Source organism: Colossoma macropomum, unplaced genomic scaffold (genome assembly GCF_904425465.1).
Source record: "Colossoma macropomum unplaced genomic scaffold, Colossoma_macropomum, whole genome shotgun sequence".
Classification (NCBI taxonomy): Eukaryota; Metazoa; Chordata; class Actinopteri; order Characiformes; family Serrasalmidae; genus Colossoma; species Colossoma macropomum.
Genome location: NW_023494787.1, coordinates 40,713,006 through 40,733,146, shown reverse-complemented (window position 1 = coordinate 40,733,146; position 20,141 = coordinate 40,713,006). Strand labels below are relative to the sequence as shown.

Sequence of the window (20,141 nt, the reverse complement as noted above, 5' to 3'; positions counted from 1 at the left end):
TACAAAAAAGAGAGAAGCTATTTTTCCTCCATTTCCCCTTGTAATCATAACCACCACTGGAGCTGGATTAATTTTATCAGTGGTGGTTCTGTATGATAATCTGTGAGATTTGAGAGAAGAAAGTATTTGTGTAATTTTACACAGATAATCCAGATTTAAAGGTCACAGCCCAGATGTTCACATAAGCACTAAGCCACAGGAAACACTCAATAACAATAACATCACTCCACACGGCTGCATCTATTAGCAAGCTTGGTTCTTCCATTAGTGTGAGGTGGACTGGAACAAGGCTACTGTTACTGAGGTAGCTTTGGGTCTGCTAGTTATAGAAGACCATTCACTCCTCAACTGTCACTGACAGAATGTCAAAAATGCACACTGCAGATTCATACTGGATTACAATCACATTGGCAGTTACTCAAATTATATAATCTCCCCAGGTAATTTAGCTTCAATAGGGTTATAATCAGTTCTGAGTTTATTCAGTCAACTGACCATCCAACTGAAATGATTTGGAATACATTATTTTTTGCCATGAGTATATAACCATGCAGTGATTAGAAATGTTCTCACCACTTCTGAGTCTCCATAGAAGGCAGCAAGGTCTAGTGGGGTGCGCCCACTCTTGTCTGCATGAGCGGTGGCTGCACCCCTCTCCACCAGCGCACGCACCAGTGGGAGGTGGCCTTTCAGACATGCCCAGCTGAGAGCAGTAAGACCTTCCTTGTCCATTAGAGCCAATGAGGCACCTGTAGGCAAAGTCACAAACATAAGACAGCAAAGCAATTTCAGTTTTAGATAGCCACTGTGTTTTCTCAGTGTTGTAAACACACTGACTTGACCCTGGTGTGTTATAAGATGTAGGTTAGGCCATGTTTGTCTGGTTCTGTTCTGATTGGCTGCCCTGTACTGCGCCTTGCTCATAAAGCAAATTGAGTCCTCAAAAAAAAAAAGAAAAAAACTTCACAAACAACACTCCCATCACTCCATTGTGAAAAATGCTGTAGGCTGATCAGGAAGTTAAATACATAAAGCCGCTTTCCACTGCATGGTACCGGCTTGATTTGGCTCAGATGAACTCGACTCGCCTCGACTCGCTTTTGGTACCAGCTACTTTGTTTTCCACTACAGAAATTTTGTTCAGAATAGCCTGATGGCAGCAAAATGACTGCTGACCAAAAAAGGAGAGAAAAGGCAAAGAAAGGCAAGAAGAATCGAGCCGAGTTGAGCCAGTACCATGCAGTGGAAATAGTCATGATGTTACAGTCAAAAACGGGCTACTTCTTCAGCTTAATCCCTATACATAGACATTATAGAAGGAGGAGTAAACTTTGTTTACATAGAACATTAAATGCTTATATTTAAAAAAATAAACGAAAATGTGTTTTCCATGAAATGACCATTTAAAACTAAAGAAAGGTTTAGTGTGCATGCTGTGTGTGAGTGTGTTGTGAGGACGGACTGACCTTGTCCAAGAAGGAACTCTGCTGTGGCCAGATGACCCTCAGAAGCGGCCACCATGAGAGGAGTCCGACCCTGTTTATCCGCCATGTTCACGTCCGCCCCGTGATTCTGCAAGAGTTCCACAATCTACAAACACAGACAGACAGATGGACACACACACACACACACACAGCCACATGTTTTCAGCACCATAACAAATACAACAGCAACCAAACAGCTTTTTAATTTGTGTGGCAAATTAGAGAAAACATGACATTTAATTTTATTAAGTAATTTAAAATGAAAAAGCGTGTGAGGTGTGTCTCTGTGTGTGTCCTACCTGCCAGTGTCCCTGGCGGACAGCGCTGAACAGAGGGACGATGCCGTGGCGGTTGGGCTGAGACACGGCGGCCCCCTGCTCCAACAACAACCTACACACATCCAACTTCCCCCTACCAGCTGCTGCTGTTAGAGCTGAGACACAGAGAGAAAGACAGGGAGAAAAAGAGAGAGAGAAAAAGTGAGAGAGAGACAAAATGTGATAACACTATAACTCTTATTGAACTTATGAAAAAATACTTATGAAACTATATGTTCTGTAACAGAAGTTCCAGTGCAGTCTGATCGCTGGTCAGCATGAGGTGCACCTTTTCTGTTATCAACATGTAGTAACTTTCAAATGTAATCAAAAGCTCACTGTAAAGTTAGTAATGCACTAAAGGGAATGCCATCAATATTTTCTTGAATTTGTGCATAATTAATTTTTTACAATGTGAACAAGTCATTCAGAGTGGTTTGATGTGAAATGCTCCGTTCTAGAGCGCGAGTCAGTATTGTTCACAGTGGTGGTGATGGAAACCACACGTCTGAAAAGTTTAATGCCTCTACTCAGAAAGCTATTACACGAAAAGATTATAAATGCGCTGCCTCGTGCCAAGACATTGTTTTATGATAGTTTAGAGAGAAGATTTTGGCCCAAAACATATTTTTTATATATAGGGTGTTTTAAGGCAATACAGGCCCTTTTTGAGATTTACTACTATTTTACCCTCAACATTATACTTAAAAACTCTGAACACATGTAGGTTCACTGGTCATTTTGTATACTAAATAAGATGGATATGTGTGTGGTAAGTTATCAGTAAAGAAATCTGAGTCTATAAATTTCTCTGCAATGCACCATTTCACTTCAAACCACTCTGAATGACTTTGTCTACATCTCACTGATTGAACTGGCCTCTTTAAAGCCATAAAAAAGCTGTTTCACCCACACACACCACAGGCCTGCTACCTGACCGGGGCCTGACCTGGCCCATCAAAATATCGGGTTTTCATATACATCATCTTGCTCAGGTCGTGCTTGGGTTTGTTTTCTGATGCGTGATTTTAGATTCATTTTTATTTGAATATTCCAACATACACTTTGTGCATCCTAATTAAATTTAACACCCACACAGCCACCCCTCACCTGTTTCGCCCCACAGTGTGTCAAAGCTGTTGATCTGCGCACGCTCCTCCTCTTCCTCATCTTTCTCTGGGAGGTCCAGTAGGTATGATGCAATCTACACATCACAAAAACCAGAAAGTGAGCTTTGTGTGTACCTCAGTATAACCAATAATAGCCACTGCTGTACTGCTGTCAGGGCCAGTTAGTCTAAAGATATAGTGGGGTCCAAAAGTCTGGGACCACATAAAAAAAATCTGGGATTTTTTTTAACTTAAATATAGAAAAAAACAACAGAAACATTTAGATGTTTGAAAAGTTTAAAGAAAAGTTTTGACAAGAAAAATGAAGAAATGATTCTGCAATAATTCAGATATAAGCAAATTTGTGACACTGACAATGTTAAGACACTTTGTGCAGAATGATCAGATTTTTTTTTTTTAGTCTTCGACTGAAGAACATCTTTAGACGACTCTTAGGTGAATCTGACCTGCTCATCAGAAGCTTTTGCTCAAACTTTGGGTGCCCATGCCAGCTTGTGTGCTCACCATCAATAAAGCAAACGTGGGACATTAATACTAATTAACAAAATAATAAAATATTAATTCTAAAATTTATGTTAATATTTCAAAGATTCTACTTTTCACTCAAATTGTCAGGCTGGTAATATAATTTCTTTGTATTACAAAATTCAAAATACAAGCTTTTTCACTTGTGTCTCAAACTGCTGGATCCCACTGTATGTGTGTGCACTTTGCATAACTCATGCTAGTTGCTGCTGTAAGACCCTGCATTGTACCTCAGTATAACCCATGCTAGCTGCAGCTATCAGGGCCTGTTGGACTGCATGGCTCTTGCTGAAGGTTGAGGACTCCTGCTCGTCTGAGCTCCAGTCGCACTGCACCAGATATTTCACCACCTCTAGGTGGCCTCGCAGGGCTGCGTGAACCAGAGCACACTGCCCATTCCTGTCCACATGATCCACCTGCACACAAAACGCTGTGAGCATTTCTGTGCTTTTCCAAATATCTGTGCTCCTCTTTACCTTAAAGCAATAGTTTAGCACAAAAATGCTAATTTACACAGTTTTCACTAAATGCCATCAATCAGCCATGTTGTGGTGTCTGAGGTTTGCTTCTTTAGTTCTGCACTTTAGTTTTGCTATTTCTCAAGAACGCATTTAAGAAGAAAATTAGGAAGATATTGGTGAATGAAGCCCAGTAGAGTTTTTACTTGCTGCTGTCACCCTTGGCTTGCTAACTGGAGCTTGGACCAGGATTTCTGTGAAGCTGCTTTGTCGTAAAAAGCGCTATGTTTAAATTTTGACTTTCACTTGACACTTATACACATAACAGTATGTCTATATGTTTATGTATGTACAGTGTCAGAAACCACACAAGCAAGTCTACTTGAGATTACTTTAAGGAAACTGTGTGATGTGATAGGCATGCAGGTCAGCAGGTGGCAGCACCACCATAAATGCACAATGTATGCTGACCATCAAAACAGACAAGACACACGCCAATAAGGTGTTAAAAAATGCCTAATCAACATTTCCTAACAGCCTAACTGCAGTTAATTTAGATAAGCAGTGGTAAAATCTATAGAATAAACGTCTGATCAGTGTTTAGAGATGGTGATGTTTCTGATTTGATTACTTATGAGACAGAAAATAATGTGAGACTGATTTAAATTCTGAGGCCTGATACAAACTTTAGAAAATGCAATTTTACATTACAGTAGTGATACAATGGGTACCAACATTGTAGTGCCTTGTAGTGAAGCTAATTGGTGGGGTGTTGCCAATGCTATATGTGGGGTAAAGGCAAACTGTGTACATTCTGTTTTTGGCCAAACCAGGGCTTCAAGTCTTATGATAGGCTGACCGTGGCTTTCTTGGCACAGAGGGCAGTGACAATAGGCAGATGGCCGGCAGCAGCAGCATAGCCCAGCGGAGTAAGACCGCTTTCTGATGCGCCATTGACGTCTGCCCCGAACTCCAGCAGCAGGGCGACCATCTCCAGGTAACCCAGGTGGGCGTGTACACAAAGTACCGGAGCGTTATTCAGCACCTCTGTACGGTAGTTCACATTAGCACCCCCCAAAATCAACAGACGAGAGACCTGCAGAGAGAGAGAGAGAGAGAGAGAGAGAGAGAGAGAGAGAGATTAGAACACATCACAGTAGAGAGCTTCACTATAGCTACAGTCAAAGTCGCAACATAGATAGACGGCTCTAGCTTCAAAGCTAGTTATATAGACAGACAGACAGCAACTTTATTTAGGAAATTGCAGAGTTACACTAGCAAGAGCAGAACTATACAAATTACAAGAGCTAAATTGAAAAAAAAACAAAAAAACAAGACATTTATAAACAACAATATTGGAATTGTGGGCCGATGCAGATATTCACTATTTTTCATGTATGTATCTGTCAATGCTTATATAGATGCTCATATGTTAACATTTATCAAATTTAGAAATTAAGACTAGATTCAGCTGGACTAGCATAAGAGAAATTTATATCTATAGGGTTTGCACATGCAGCAAAATGAATAAAATGCAGATATTTTAGCATTACCAGAACATTCCATGTCACACGTCCTTTCAGATCTGAGCTATTGTGTGGTTTCTCACAAAATACTCAGCTCTCTAACATCGCCATCTTCCATCCTCAAGACAACTCTAAGACGTGTGCTTCTAAATGCAGCTCACTATATGGAAAGCTACATAATTTATTAGAGCCTCTCCACATGGTAGTTCTTAAACAACAATGTATTCTTTTTAACAAAACAACGTTTAAAATATTAGACATGATGTTAACACATCACTGTAGCTATAGCAACACTATTGGTAATATGTCACTAAGCTAGCTTAGCAATTCTCATTCTAAAGATACAGCTGGCAGTGTTGCCTTTAATATTATTTTTACCTTTTATTTAATTAAATATTAAGATCTGAAATTATAAGATCCTTTGAGTTTTATCAACTGTAAACATCTCTCAATGTTTATCACATGGTTTTTCTGTTTGACGACAGTCCTCAGAAATAGCTTTTTGTTTAGCATTCCTTACAGCAGGCTGCCAGGTTGCCAGATCCATCAAAAGTCTACCGTCCAAAGTTTGCTTACTACCACCCATCAGAAGTTGAAACTATTATTTCTCCCACAACAGCATTTTAAACCCAGCTCAATGGTGCAGGAAACCCATGGATTTGGCAACCTTATGATGGGTGCATTACAACTCAAATCAAGCCCTGATCGTGCATTCCTACTTAAAAGGAGCATAAACAACAATATGGGTTACAGACATGTGCTCGAATGCAACAGAATTCTTTACATGAAATAAAAATTGTGGAAGAGATTTAGATAAATGCAAGTAGATATTATACACATATATGAATGATATAATGGTATAATATATTGGTAATAATTACTATGTGTGACTAATAAAGTACTAAAATAGACGAGCTTTAACAAATGCAGTGCCTGTGTTACATAGCCGAGGAGCATCAGTTAGTCAATAAGCATCAATAATCTCCCCAGCTGTGGACAGACTCAATGTTAAGTACTACTGTTGTAACAAAAATTTATTTTAATGTAAGTTAATATGACAAAATTTCATTTCAAGCAGTTTTGGACCATTTTTATTGCTCTATTTGCCATGAAATGATGACAACATAAAGGGCAGCTAGTATTTTCAAACTGTATAAAAAGCCCTTATGTTTTTGATATGATTCACAAGTTTTTATTATTTTAAACTATAACGGCCCACAGAGTAACGTCCTGAGCTGTTTGGTTGAAAGTGGTGGGGTTACCTTGATGTTGGGGGTGTAGAGGTTGCGCAGGGAGGCAAGAGCAGCAGACAGACCTTCTGTACTGTACGAAACCCACAGCCCCTGCAGCACGGATGATGAAACCCCGACTTTTTTACTCAGACCCTGTGGGACAGCAACAGCAAAACGCCTCGTCAGAATACAGCAGTGTGCTTTTTAAACTGTGCGTTGGCTGATCCGCTTTGAGCATGTTTTATCTAATCAGGAAAGATTCCTGAATTGAACTGAGCGTTCATTATCCATATGTTTTGAGGGTGTACCTTGAAGATGTGTGCTTTGAGGATGTGGTGACCCAGCTCGATGGTCTGCTGTCGGTTGAGCTTGCCCTCTTGCCGGGAGAACCAGAAGGCCAGCAGTGTGTGGCCACTCCTAGAGCAGAACCAGCAGAGTAAATAGAGAGTCAGTTCTGTGCTGGTCTAAGGTTGTAGTGCAATACAAACCTACAGCATTAAACATGTTCAGCAGTGGGAAACATAGGTCTTTTAGGTCTTCAAAGCCTAATGATTTTTGTTTTTAAACTGCACTGTAGTAATACTCAAATTGCATTAAGTTTGGCTGGAAACAAAAGGGTTGAATTCTTCCTGAAGGGTTAAAATTGGAAATATTATCCAATCAGGATTTTTTTCTCTGTGGTATGTAGGTAGGTACAGCCAAGTGTGCTCTCCTCTTGGTTAGGACAGTGGTTCTTTTTTTCCGGCCCTTTTTTAGGGTTAAAAATATTTCACCCAATAGAAATTCATAACTGATGTAAAGCTGCCGCCTCACTGTTTTCTTTGTGGAGGTGGAGCAAAATTACTGGAATGAGGTGGTTTTAGTTCAGTAAACGGTTAATGTTAGGTGGCTAACTAGATTGTTTTTTGCATTTTGCCATTTCGTATTTTTCAGAAAGAAGACGCCACAGCTCAGCCTCTTGTTTTCTACTGGCTGACGCTTCTCAGGTTCACAAATTCGCTCGTTTAAAGTTCAGCTAGATGCACTCAGCGTGAAGCAAAATTTAACACTACTGCAAACTAATTCATTTCCCGTGTTCCTTTCCATTTAAGTGAACTGGATTATTTCGGCAGGCACATTTCACTCAGGTTCGGTTTGACTGCAGCTTTAGCCTCAGCTGTTCATCAGAGCCTTCATGACCTCGTCAACATTATTTTTTCTGTGATTTATAAGGTATATGACTCCGTAGCACCACTCTTGTGACTCTGGGACCCCCAAAGGGGCCATGACTCCCAGATTAAGAACCCCTGGGATAGGACTTCAGGAGTTGAACTGAAGGCCTACCGTGCCAGATTATCCACTAATACAACAGGAACAGACACATTTTGATTTGAGTGGAACCAAATATATGAGGGAAAAAAACAGCACTCTCAACCTTCTGGAAGTCCTACATGTCACTGACTGGGAGTACAATTGTCGCCTGACCAATGCATTTTTGTCAAATGTGTAAATGGAAAAAACGTGGCAGATCTATGCCAGGATTCTTTACTAAAACTGCTACAAGGTAAAATATATGTTAATGTCTTTTAAAGCTTCAAGTAAAATATAGAAATTATTAATAAGCTTCAGGTGTCTGTAATTTATCGACAGCAGCCAGAAAATGTTCATGGAATTGCTGTTAGCCCAGTGCTAACATACTAGAGAAATCCTATAGGGGGTCTAGCAGAAATTAGCATTATAATAAACTCTTTTTTTCCCTTGTTTTTGACAAGATTTTGTCATTTATGACCCAAACTGAAGCCTAGTTCTAATAATCACTGGAACTACGAAAAATCATTGAAAGACTACAAATGATATAGTTCTCATGCTCTTTCTCAATGTATCTAAACTACTTCTGGAAGGCCCTAGCACTACACCCAACTCGACTCTCAGAGCTTAGTAATTAGCTGAGTTAGAGGAAAGAAAACACTACATTACGCAGTACTGTGGGCCTCCACAACTGGACTGGGGCACTAATAGTTAAACAAAAGTGTTCTTCATTCCAGTCCTCAAGAAGTCATGCATTACACAGGTTTTTCCCTCACTGGGCTCATAAACATCCTGATAATTACAGGACTGGAGTTGTGTCAGGTATGTTAAAGCAGGGAGAAAAGAAGAATGTGCAGAGTAAGCAGCCTCCACAAGTGGAAATCCACTCCCTCTGACCGTTTGCCTTCTGACCTGGGGTCACAAAGGAATTTGGTCTTCTCTCCATCTTCCCTCCAGATCAGCCACTCTCTGAAGGATGGATGTACGAACATGCGTGTGCCGTCCCGCCTTTTCACGAGAAATGGTGAGAGGTGCTCTGCACGCTGCTGGAAGTCGTCCCAGTCAAGCGCAGCGCCCCGTACCGCCCCAGCGTTCACCGCCCCGAACGCCTGCTCGTCCGTCAGCGGGTGGAGCGAAGCCACAGCCACATTCAGCAGAGGCAGAGCCCGCTCGAACGACGACTGCGTAGGGAAACGCATATTCAGCTGCAGCAGGTACACCTCCGCCAGGCTCACCGGCACCACCTGACACAAACAAACAAACACAAATATATATCAAACAAATGTCTTTTTATAGCATCACTGCAAATATATTCTTTTATTGATATGGTTATGTCATATTATCGCCAGTTTTATGTTTAACCCTTAAACAAAGTTAAAAAGTGAACAAATACACAAATAAAAAATAATTTCCAATAATAATAGTCAAATAGGCTATTTTTCAACTGAAGCATATAATTAGACTATGCTAACATCATGCTAGTCTGTGCTGCTACGTTAACCTCATGCTGGACTATGCTAACCTCATGTCAGACTATGCTAACCTCATGTAAGGCTATGTTAATCTTTGTCAGACTAAGCTAACCTCATGCCATACTGTACTGTCCTCATATCAGGCCATGCTGGCTGCACACAAGGCTATGCAAACCTCACATAATGCTATGCTAATCTAGGTCAGGCTTCTCTAACCTCATACAAGCCTACACTAACCTCACATGAGGCTATGCTAACCTATGCCAGACTATGCTAACCTCATGCCAGGCTACTCTAACCTCAGAGTAGTGTAACCTCTTGCCACAGGCCTGACTGAATAAAAGCTCTTCTGACCTTGTAGCTGGAGCTCTTGAGTACCAGGTAGCCCTTCTCGATGAGGTCCAGTGTGAGCTTCAGGTAGAGGTAGGAGCCGCGGCTCAGGCCCTTCAGGTGGGCACTGAGCTTGGCAAAAGCGGCATTGTCCAACTTGCCGTTCAGGGCCACATTGTTTTGGATCTCCTGGCTGGAGTGTAGCCGGTGCAGAATGTAACCTTGCAGGTCTGAATCTATGGCATCACTCTCCTCCAGCCGGTCCAGAGAGATCCGGTGGAATGGCAATGGGCGGGTCACATCCTAACAGAGAGAGAGAGAGAGAGAGAGACATTTAATAAGCTCTTACTTAACGCATGAACCACACAGAGTAAGTGTAAATCTCCTCATAATTACAGTTCTTTAAGAAATGATTCAGTGCACCATGAAACCTCAACAATTTATTCTGATTACTTTGGTATAATTCAGATTTTTTTTTAATATACTGAATGTTACTGAAGTTCTTTACACAGCAGTGGAATATAGAAAATGATAACAATACAGTGTTTTTTGTTTTGAATTTCATTTTAATGAGCACATGCTATATGAAATCTTATTACAGAATATTAATACTGATTATAATCAGTTCTAACATGTTAAAATTACTGCGGTTGAACTGCCACATTTAAATCAATGCAAAACAGTAAGTGAATGCACTCCTCTAACAATGAATCACAAAATATATAAACATCATAAAGGCAATTCATGTTTTACACTGCACTGAGCACAAACTATGCAGATATTAAACTATGCTGTAAAGCCTAAGCACTATGACTGAGCCCACGAGTTTAAATGTAAATGGAGACTCGGGGGAGGCTCACCTGTAGGGACGTCCTGACGGTCACCACCAGTTTGAGCCAGGGTGGGAAACGCTCAATGGTTTTACACAGAAAGGAAACAATGGTGTCTCCATAATCGGGCTTATGGAACTCCGCCTCGTTCAGCCCGTCAATCAAAATGATAAGATCCTCATCACATGCCACCTTCCTCTCTGAAAAACATCATCACATACCAAGTTACGGAAAGCATCTGTGTGAGAGCATCTGCATTGAAATTTTACACATTTTTAAAAATGAATCCATGAATGTTAACATTCGTATGAGCATATTTAAATGTATTTTATGTATTTGTTTTGTATTTAATGTATTTTAACTGTTTGTGCATCTACAGTACTGTGCACAAGTCAGAGACCACCCTTCGTTCAATTAATTTCATGTAAAAAGTACAAATTATTCATTTTTCAGGAGATATTTTGAGGACATTACATATAAAACAATCCACTTGCATAAAGAAGGAGAAAATCAGGGACAATAGGTGAAAAAACAGGTTTCCAAAACTAGAGTCCTAAAAATTACTAAAAGATACATAGAAAATGGGACTCCTGAGAACCATGCCAGACCTGGAAGACCACCAAAATGAGTCATCATCAGATAAACACTACTTAAAACTTTCATCTTTGAGAGAGAGGAGAAAATCAAGCTCCATTCTTGCTTCAGATGTGAAAAAATCCACAGGTGTTTCTGTCCATCCTTCCACTGTGAGAAGACAACTCAATGCTATGGGTCTGAAAGGATGTGTAGCTGTAAAGAAGTTGTTACTGAGAAACAGGCAAAAAAGGAGACATTTTGCAAATCAAACAAAGAGGCTGCTGGTGTTCTTACAACAATGGACTGACCACCCCAGAGTCCAGACGTCAGTATTCAGTAATTTTCTATGAAACATATGCCTTTTTCCTGACTTGGAAAAATGAATAACTTGTTCATATTGGGTGGTTTCACTGGGACTTACATAAATGAAGTGTGGTCTTTGACTTTTGCACTGTAATGTATGTAGGCATTTCTTTTTGTGTTTATAGCCCTTATTAGAATCTCCTGCAGGTACATTGTTGCTGTTGGAATAAAACCTCATTTTTGGCATAATTTGAAAATACCAGCTTCTTTTACATTGTGTGAAACTTTCATGATTAATGGACCAATAGAAATGGTCAGAATGCTTGGAATATGTATGACATTAAAAGTTAAGGCTGATTTTCCTTCTCCTGTAAAAATTACATTACAGAGATATAAGGATCTGTCCAACAGCAACAATATGTTCTCTAGACAGTGCTTCAGTGTTTTTGTGTGTGTATGTCTGTGTAGAATCTCCAAGGTCAGTTTTTGTGTGTATACCTCTGTTAAGTAAGTGTAGAGGTTCTAACAGGCCTTTGCGAAAAGCTGTCATGGGCTCCTGGACGCAGGAGCGCAGGCTGAGCAGGCTCTGCAGGTGGGGCTGGCGCAGCAGCAGTTCGCGATAGGCTTGCAGCTGAGGAGCTCTGCACAGTAGCGCTGCAACATTGTGAACAAACTCTGGCACCAGACATGTATAGGCATTATCTGCCTGGCAGTAGTGATATGCCACCACCTACACAAGCAGAGGGAGAGAGACAGAGACAGAAAGAGAGAGGTTTAGCAAATCTTTATTACAGCACTGAGGGTATCTAATGGCTGAACCAAGAGACTCCACGGCTATATGTTCAGAAGCTCCCAGACACCCCTTTAAATGGATGCAACTTCTAGGAGATACAGCCACTTTAGGGCAAACCCACTGTAGACACAATGCATACAAAGCTCTATAAAAAGCACTGGAAGCAGTATAAGAAAAGTTCTACATGAGCCTAAAGTCACCCATTAGCAATGCCAATGTCAGGTAGATGAAACGTTCTTTGGAGTGACTGGAACATTTTTGGGATAATCTTAAGTCCTGAAGCTCCAGCAAGCATTCCTGAATGAGTATGAGTAATGAAGCTCCACTGAACATCTTTGGGATGAGAAGGAGTGATGAAGCTCCACTGAATATCTCTGGGATGAGTTGGAGTGACGAAGCTCCACTAAACATCTATGGGATGAGATGGAGTGAAGAAGCTACATTAAACATCTCTGGAATAAGTACGAGTGATGAAGCATATTGAACAACTTTGGGATGAGTTGGAGTGATGCAGCATATTCAACATCCATGGGATGAGTTGGCGTGATGAAGCTCCACTGAACATCTTTGGGATGAGGTGAAGTGCTGTTTTTGATCCACATCTAATCAGCCAATGGAATGAAAGCCAATAGCAATGTTCCAACATTTAGTGGAAAGCCTTCCAAAAGAGTGGAGGATAGCACTGCCAATCTGATTTCAAACATCTGATTTCAGATGGCTGGACAAGTAGGCGTCTGGATACTTAGGTGTCTGAACATGTAGTATACATATTCAAAAACCCACATTAATACATAAGAGAAGAACCAGAATGAGAACCAGAAGAGTTCCTCTGAGCTCAAACCAGTGGTAACACAGGCAGAAACGGAGTTTAATCTAACTCAGTAGAGCTTTAATAATGGGATCAAGCATCACTGTGGCCTTATTGCAGGGTTCTTCTGCTTGGCGTCCCACCACGAAAATAGAGTACATCAGACATGCCTCTCCCAGTGTGCATGTGGGAGAAATGTCAGAATTAAGTATGCACAGCACTGAGGGTATCTAATGGCTGAGCCAAGAGACTCCACGGCCATAAATATTTGATAAAGCAACAGAGCTGCAATAAAGCTTCATGCTTCAAAGAGCAGGAGAGAGAGAAACTGCAACAAAGTAGAGAGAGAGAGAGAGAGAGAGACAATGGAAAGTGAGGATGACGGTCGATCAAATGCAAAAAAGAGAAAAAAAAAAAGAAAAGGAGCTGAGAAAGAAAAACAAACAAGAACAAAATGGACGGTGAAAGCGATGGAGAGAGAAAGCCAAACAGCTAGTGCATGAAAAAGGAAATAAGAGAGGGAGAGAGAAAGATGGATAGAGAGTTGGAGTGGACGCGTGCCAGGTGATTATGTCTGCATTAGCACTGTGACAGTGAGTGATGCCTAAAGCACTGGGTTGAGCTCATTCAACACTGTGTTCCTCTAAAACAGCACTTCTCCATTTCAGCCTCGGGCCGCCCAGAGCTGGGCTGTTTTGTGTTTTCCCTGCTCTGACACACCCCATTCAATTCATGGAGGCTGGATAATTAGCTGATGAATGGAATCAGGTGTGTTACAACTGGGGTAAACACTGAAGTGGGCAGTGTAGGTGAATCGCAGGAAATGGACTGAGACTGGGTTTGGTCAAAAGCTGTATCAGCTTAGCCGTGCTGGATGTAGAGCTACAGCCTGCATGACAATCACACAACGAGCACAACATCAACCTCTTCCTCATGTCAGGCAAAAAGCTTTGTATCATTAAATGATGTTGCATCAGCGCTCTGTTGGAAATAACTGTGGTTTTATCAAGAGAGCCATCAATGGAACGTCTTATCATTCAAAGACTGTATTTGAGCAAAAGGGCTTTAGTTGAGGAGTCACGGCAACAGCACATCAGCAGCTGGGCCTCAGGCTGAAACCATGTTATATGTTGTTATGGCAAGTTCAGCGATGTTTTGCGTTTCATAATTTGTTTTTATTGAAAATTTTAACTTAATATTAACCATATTTTGAAGCCATGGCCAGAATATGTCATAGGTGCCAAACTTTCCTTTCCCTTTATGGTGATTTAGGTCATGAAATCAGCACTTTCGTTATTAGACTCTTTGTAAGTACAAGGCTTTTCTCTCTCATAAGAAAAACCTTATCACATTAAGTGCTACAGCACTGGCTGGTAACCAAGTCTGTGTCAGATTGTGGATCTTACTTGAGAGGCCAGTCTTCTGAGCGCCTCCTCCTGGCGTCTCCTCATCTCTGGAGTACCGGGGCAACTGCTGCCCCCTACAAGTGTACCATGAGCTGACTGTGGCTGACTGAGGGGCAGAGTGTCACCATCTGTGTGTGAGAGAGAGGGAGAGAGAGAGAGAGAGAGGGAGGGAGAGGGAGCATAAGTGAAAAAGAAATGAATTAAAACAACACTTTGGCAATAAATTAAATTCTTAGCCCAAATGTAGTCGATTAGCCAAGACATGTTTGGTGTCTGAAATGTGCTTCTTTAGTTTTGCACTGGAGCTAAACTGTGTTGAATTGTTAAGTATTCTCAAGCAGACTTGATTGTGTGGCTCGTGACAAATGTTATCTATAAAAATGGACAAAAAATTGTCGCACAGGCTAGGCTTAATCTATGTAAAAAAAAAAAACGTGTGGTGACCATTGTGTCCAAGGTCATCGTTCAATTCTGTACTGTTCAGCTACGATTGCCACTCAGTGTAATACCAGCTTAAGTAACATTAAGTAAGACCTTATTTCATAGACTGACATCAGCAAACCTTTAGGCTAGCTTGCTGTTTTGCTGATTATGTTTAGCTTAGAGTGATATTACCAAATAGCAAGCTAGCTATATAGCTACTTATGTTTAGCTAGCATACTCCAAAGAGAGTTACTTGTCGTCGTACTAGATATCGTATTTAATCACAGGGAGTTTGGCTGCAGTTATATATAATATTTCTGTTTAAAATAAACACAGTAACAAGCTATTTGTGTAGCTAATTTTTATCCCAAAAAGCTAACTTTAGCTCACCTTTACTTTGTCCAGAAGTTCTCATTGGAAATTAATTAGTGCGAGAGCTGCCATAATCTTTATATAAAAAGTAGCCAGCTAGTTAAGTGCTGCTATCTGAGCTGTGCTTGGTCCAAATGGGCCTCAAACTCCTGGCAGAACTGTGTCATTCCCATGATTACTCTATGCACACAAGCTGTCTACGTAGCTAACTTTAGCAGCTAGCAAAAAAAAGCCTCTTTCTTACCAACAATTTAAAAATAATTTCCAATTTATTTGTGTAAGCAAAGTAGTTGAAATCATGAGGCTCTATACTCTTTTCACTCACGTTTGGGTGAGGAATGCGGGCTTTCCGAGGCGATCTGTCTCATACGGTTGCCGTGGCAGCTGAGCGCCACCAGGCGGGAAATGATGGCCGTCTTGCCGAAACCCACGTTGCCCACGATGACAACGCCTTGATTGGTGGGCTCACTGCCACGGAGATGGGCATCCACTTCTTGAAACAGCCATTCACGCCCCGTGAAGACAGAGTCGGGCGTCAGACTGGGCACCTCAAACAGCAAGGGCTTCAGGGCGATGTCCGGCGGGCGGTACGGGGCAAAGCGTACTGCATCGAGGGAAACATAGGAAAGGTGTGTGAATCCATTTACTCTGTGCACTCAGATTTAATTAGCTGCCCTGTCAACAGAGACTATTCTGCTGAGTTTAACCAACATAACCTACAGGCCAAAAATTCAAAGTAACATTACTTTTGTAACACTAAAGATGAGATTTTCTTTTGTTAAGATATCATGTACAGTAATATCTTTAACACAGATCTAAAGGATTTAGCTAAATGTCTCACTAAATGACTTTTTAAGAAACATTACATTTTTCAACCTAATCTACAGGTCATATCTGTAGTGTACAGTCAATTTCCACAGACAAGCAACTGCCCATTGACTTCTATTATAGGAGGGATTTTCAAAGTCTGTTAGCACTAAGCTAACGTTGATTCACATTAACATATTTTGCGTTCTAGATTAAATATGGACATTTGAAGCTTGTAAAACATATTCCATGTTATATTTCAAGCTTGAAACAAACACTTACATATATGTTATTTTATGTATTTCTTGCTGCCATTTTCCATTTCTAACATCTGAATACAACTGGGTTAGACTATGGATCGTATACACAGTCAGTGATGTATCTCAGGCTTCCAGGAGGCCTAGAGTAACATTTTTGCCTCTAAATTGGTTTCACCCATTGCAAATGTGATTCGTGGATCCCACTGTCAGTTCCTAATTAAGTTAGTGGGTAATGTGACACATTAGGCCTTTCTCTCAGCTCATGAAGTCCTAACCAATGGGAAAGGCTGTACTTACCTAGATATTAGATAAATTTCAAGAATTTAACCCTTCTGTTTTCAACCTAAACTTGACATTGAAGTACGAGTAGTACTACAGTTTCTGTAAAGTTTAAACACGACAAGCAGTATAAAATAGAATCCTAAGAACCCAAAGGGTTCCCCTCCGCTTGTACTATATGTTTCAAGCATCATAGCAAGATAAATGATTACCTGTGAGATATACCCACTGCTTAGTATGTATTGTTGGGTGAAAATGTAGGCACAAGAACAGAACAGCTTGAGCAACTATGCTGCAGTAACAGTCCTTCACCAGAGGAGGGCAGTGATGGCCACTGGCAGCCTGTCTGAACTGCAGGATGAAAGCATGTGGCTTACGCAAGCCAACGCTGCAGTGTGAAATGCCACGGATCAGTGGCTCTGAGAGGCGTCTCTAAGCCTGCTAGTGTTTGATTCAGAGAAAAAAAAAATCCAGCCTGAAATAGTGGAACCAAAAAAAAACCCACACATCCATCACCTAGTTGTTGTCATCGTTAGATAACGGCCAAAGAAGAGCTTTATTTACAGCCACTATCTCTGCTGCTTTTCTCAATTTGCTGAATGAAAATGTCACTGGGACTCCAAATTAGTGATTTGGTTCCAAATTGGAATGATTATTATTATGCACCTCATGGCCTTAATATTCATTATGATAATCCTCATCATATGCATGCCATCAACTGCGCTATATTAATTCCTTGAATAATCCGCATAATGCATACTTAACATTCATTACTGTAATCCTCTGCATTTTCATAATCATCATACAACCTGAATATTCATAAGGCCAGCCCTGATCATCGTAGTCGCAATCACAACCATCTTCACACTTCATTCTAATTGGATTGGGGGAGGGACTGGGGGAGGGAACACGTAGATTAATATAATCTCAGAGAAATATCTACTCCACTAACACCATAGATTAGTGAATGTGAGGAATATGCAAAGGTATATTTTATTGATTTATAAATTCGCCCACATAAATGAGTATAGGTAAGCAAGGCGGAGCAAAGATGAGTGAAGAAAGCAGTGGGATTCATATTTCATGGCATAAACTATGCTAGTTGTCAGTTTATGTATTTGAGCCAATAAGCATGTGAATCTGCCATGAGCTATTTGGTGAATTCACATCAGATTACAATTCTAAATCTGCATATCGCTGCTGTCGGGACAAAACATTGCATCTTCTCTTTTGTCATTTTTCATTTTGTGATATAATTTGAAAAAAGCAGTTGCCCTTTATGTTGTGTCAAAATTTCATGATGAACAGACCAACATAAATCGTCCAAAATTACTTGGGAAAAAAAACACATTTTTCCATTTACTTCCATTAAAAGTTGAGAACTTGTCCTGTAAAGTTACCTTTTTGGAGATACAATGTTTTGCTCAGACAGCAGCGCTATGTAGAACATACTCATGTTACGTCATATTCCAGCCTATTCTGGCATTACGCTGCTTGTTCTACAAATATTTTTTCTGCCATATTTTGATTTAGTGCAAAATTTCTTTGCTGAGTTCAAGATATTGGGGAAAAAAAACTCTAAACTTAAATTATGCTGTTATCAACAACACTGTCTTAACAAGGTTTAAGTGAGCAAATTTGTGACATCACAACCATCACAACTAACTCGCAGTCTGGCGACTATGGTCAGAATTTAAGCCTCAAGCCAGTATAACTGGATATGCTGGTCTTCATGGCCAAAATAGCAGGCCTGTAACTTAATTTATAGAAAATATACTGGTCAGAAAATTTGCTATATTTCCCCCCATTTATTCAGTCCAATCATTCTGGCTGGTCCAGACTCCTTTTGATTTGCTGTTAGCTGTGTTAGCATGTTTAGACTGAGGTATCCCTTCATTGACGCAACCTTTGAATTCACTTAGCAACTTTTTTTTCAAACCCCTTTTAGCAACTTTTTTCACTTAGCAACAAATCTAGCAACTTTTTGGATACACATTAGCTACTGTGAATAGTAGAGAGCGGGCAGTACTGCCCCTTGAGTGAAAGGAACACCTCTCTCTGTGTCCAGTGAGTGGCAGAGAGGCAGAGCAGCACATTCGGTTCACACGGCAGCTGACAATATAGTGTGCATATGCAAACAGTGTTACCACGGACCAATCACTAATCTGTACTGTTTGCTCTTCCTTTGATTTAATTTAACATTTTAATTTGATCGTTTTGAATGTTATCACTGTCTCATCACTCAGTATCACAATGAAAACAGGACAGCCTTCTTGTGGTATGTTACTCAGATGGAGGCTGTGTGCTGTGCGAGACGAAAAACAAGAAAGATATTGTGATATTCTGCTTCTAACTGTATCTCTCAATGATTATTTTACATGTAAATATAGCCGAAACCACAGCACAGCTGTTGTCTTCAAATGATGTGTATGGTGATTTTGTCAGATGACGTCACGGTTATAAAATCTGAATTTTAGCAGCGTAAAGCAGCAGCTTGGAAATGGCTTGGAAGTGACTGCTGGTTGACATGTAGTAATGGGCCATGAATCAATCACTATTTCATACTAGTCCTGTTGTGTGACAACAGAAAGAGAAAATATGTAAATGAGAACAGCTCTATTGGGAATTTGGTTGTGTTAAAATACAGTACATGTGAGCGCAGAGAGTAGGAGAGAAGCAACCAGATGTAAAGGGCTGACATCTGACACTAGGCAGAACACAAATACGACAATGATGTCATAAATATGCTGATTAGTGCATGATGTCATTGAGTGACATTTTGTGACTCTTCAAGCGGGCTTTAGCTACTTTCCACTGAAAGTAACTGGCAACACTGGATCCCTTCAAGCAGAGCAGAACTGCAGCAGCGCTTAGAGAAACTGCTGCACTTAGCACATTTCAACACACTGTACACAGCCAGACTGAGGCTGATTCACTCGGCTACAGCTACGCCCCAATATAGAACCCTTTCACACAGCAGCTCAGAGACAGTGCTAATGCTAATGCTACCAAGGTCAGCATGCCAATCTGTTAAAAGGGAATTCCACTTATTTTTCAACATTTCAATCATTGAGATGTGACTCGCTCAGAGTGGTTTGATGTGAAATGGTTCATTGTAAAAGTTATAGACTCAGATTTCTTCTTTACAGTGGTGGTGATAGGAACCAGGGATTGCAATGTTTACAGTGCAAATATAGCTGTTTTATTTATCATCTAAAACCACCAGTGAGCCTACACATATCTTCTGTGTTCTTACATGTAGTGTTGTTTATAATGTTGATTTGTACAAATAATCTGTACAAAATGGTAAACCCCAAAAAAATTATACAGTGAAAAAATGTAAGGAAATGAGTTAGAAAAATCTAAAAAATTCATGAATTAATTTTTGATCATCTCCCAACAGCATGATTAGAATATTTTTCACAGGTACCAAAATGTAAATGTAAAGTATGTTTCAACCCTTAATGTCAATGTCACTGTGACTGCAATTTGTTCAGTATTCTGTAACTCATTTACAGCGTGT

The 20,141-nt window shown here is 40.4% G+C and overlaps 1 protein-coding gene across 4 annotated transcripts in view; it reads right to left on the bottom strand.

Moving 5' to 3' along the window:
- tanc2a (tetratricopeptide repeat, ankyrin repeat and coiled-coil containing 2a) overlaps positions 1–20,141 on the bottom strand; it is a 222,248-nt gene that overhangs the window by 11,801 nt on the left and 190,306 nt on the right. For all 4 annotated transcript variants that reach the window (XM_036567368.1, XM_036567370.1, XM_036567369.1 and 1 more), the window contains 14 exons: positions 15,598–15,876; positions 14,478–14,605; positions 11,969–12,200; positions 10,622–10,791; positions 9,786–10,064; positions 8,872–9,203; positions 6,981–7,089; positions 6,703–6,825; positions 4,774–5,010; positions 3,687–3,872; positions 2,912–3,005; positions 1,784–1,917; positions 1,467–1,590; positions 574–749 (listed from right to left, as the gene is read on the bottom strand). In XM_036567368.1, coding sequence (XP_036423261.1) covers positions 574–749; positions 1,467–1,590; positions 1,784–1,917; positions 2,912–3,005; positions 3,687–3,872; positions 4,774–5,010; positions 6,703–6,825; positions 6,981–7,089; positions 8,872–9,203; positions 9,786–10,064; positions 10,622–10,791; positions 11,969–12,200; positions 14,478–14,605; positions 15,598–15,876 — 2,603 coding nt within the window. The remainder of the gene's footprint in view (positions 1–573; positions 750–1,466; positions 1,591–1,783; positions 1,918–2,911; positions 3,006–3,686; positions 3,873–4,773; positions 5,011–6,702; positions 6,826–6,980; positions 7,090–8,871; positions 9,204–9,785; positions 10,065–10,621; positions 10,792–11,968; positions 12,201–14,477; positions 14,606–15,597; positions 15,877–20,141) is intronic.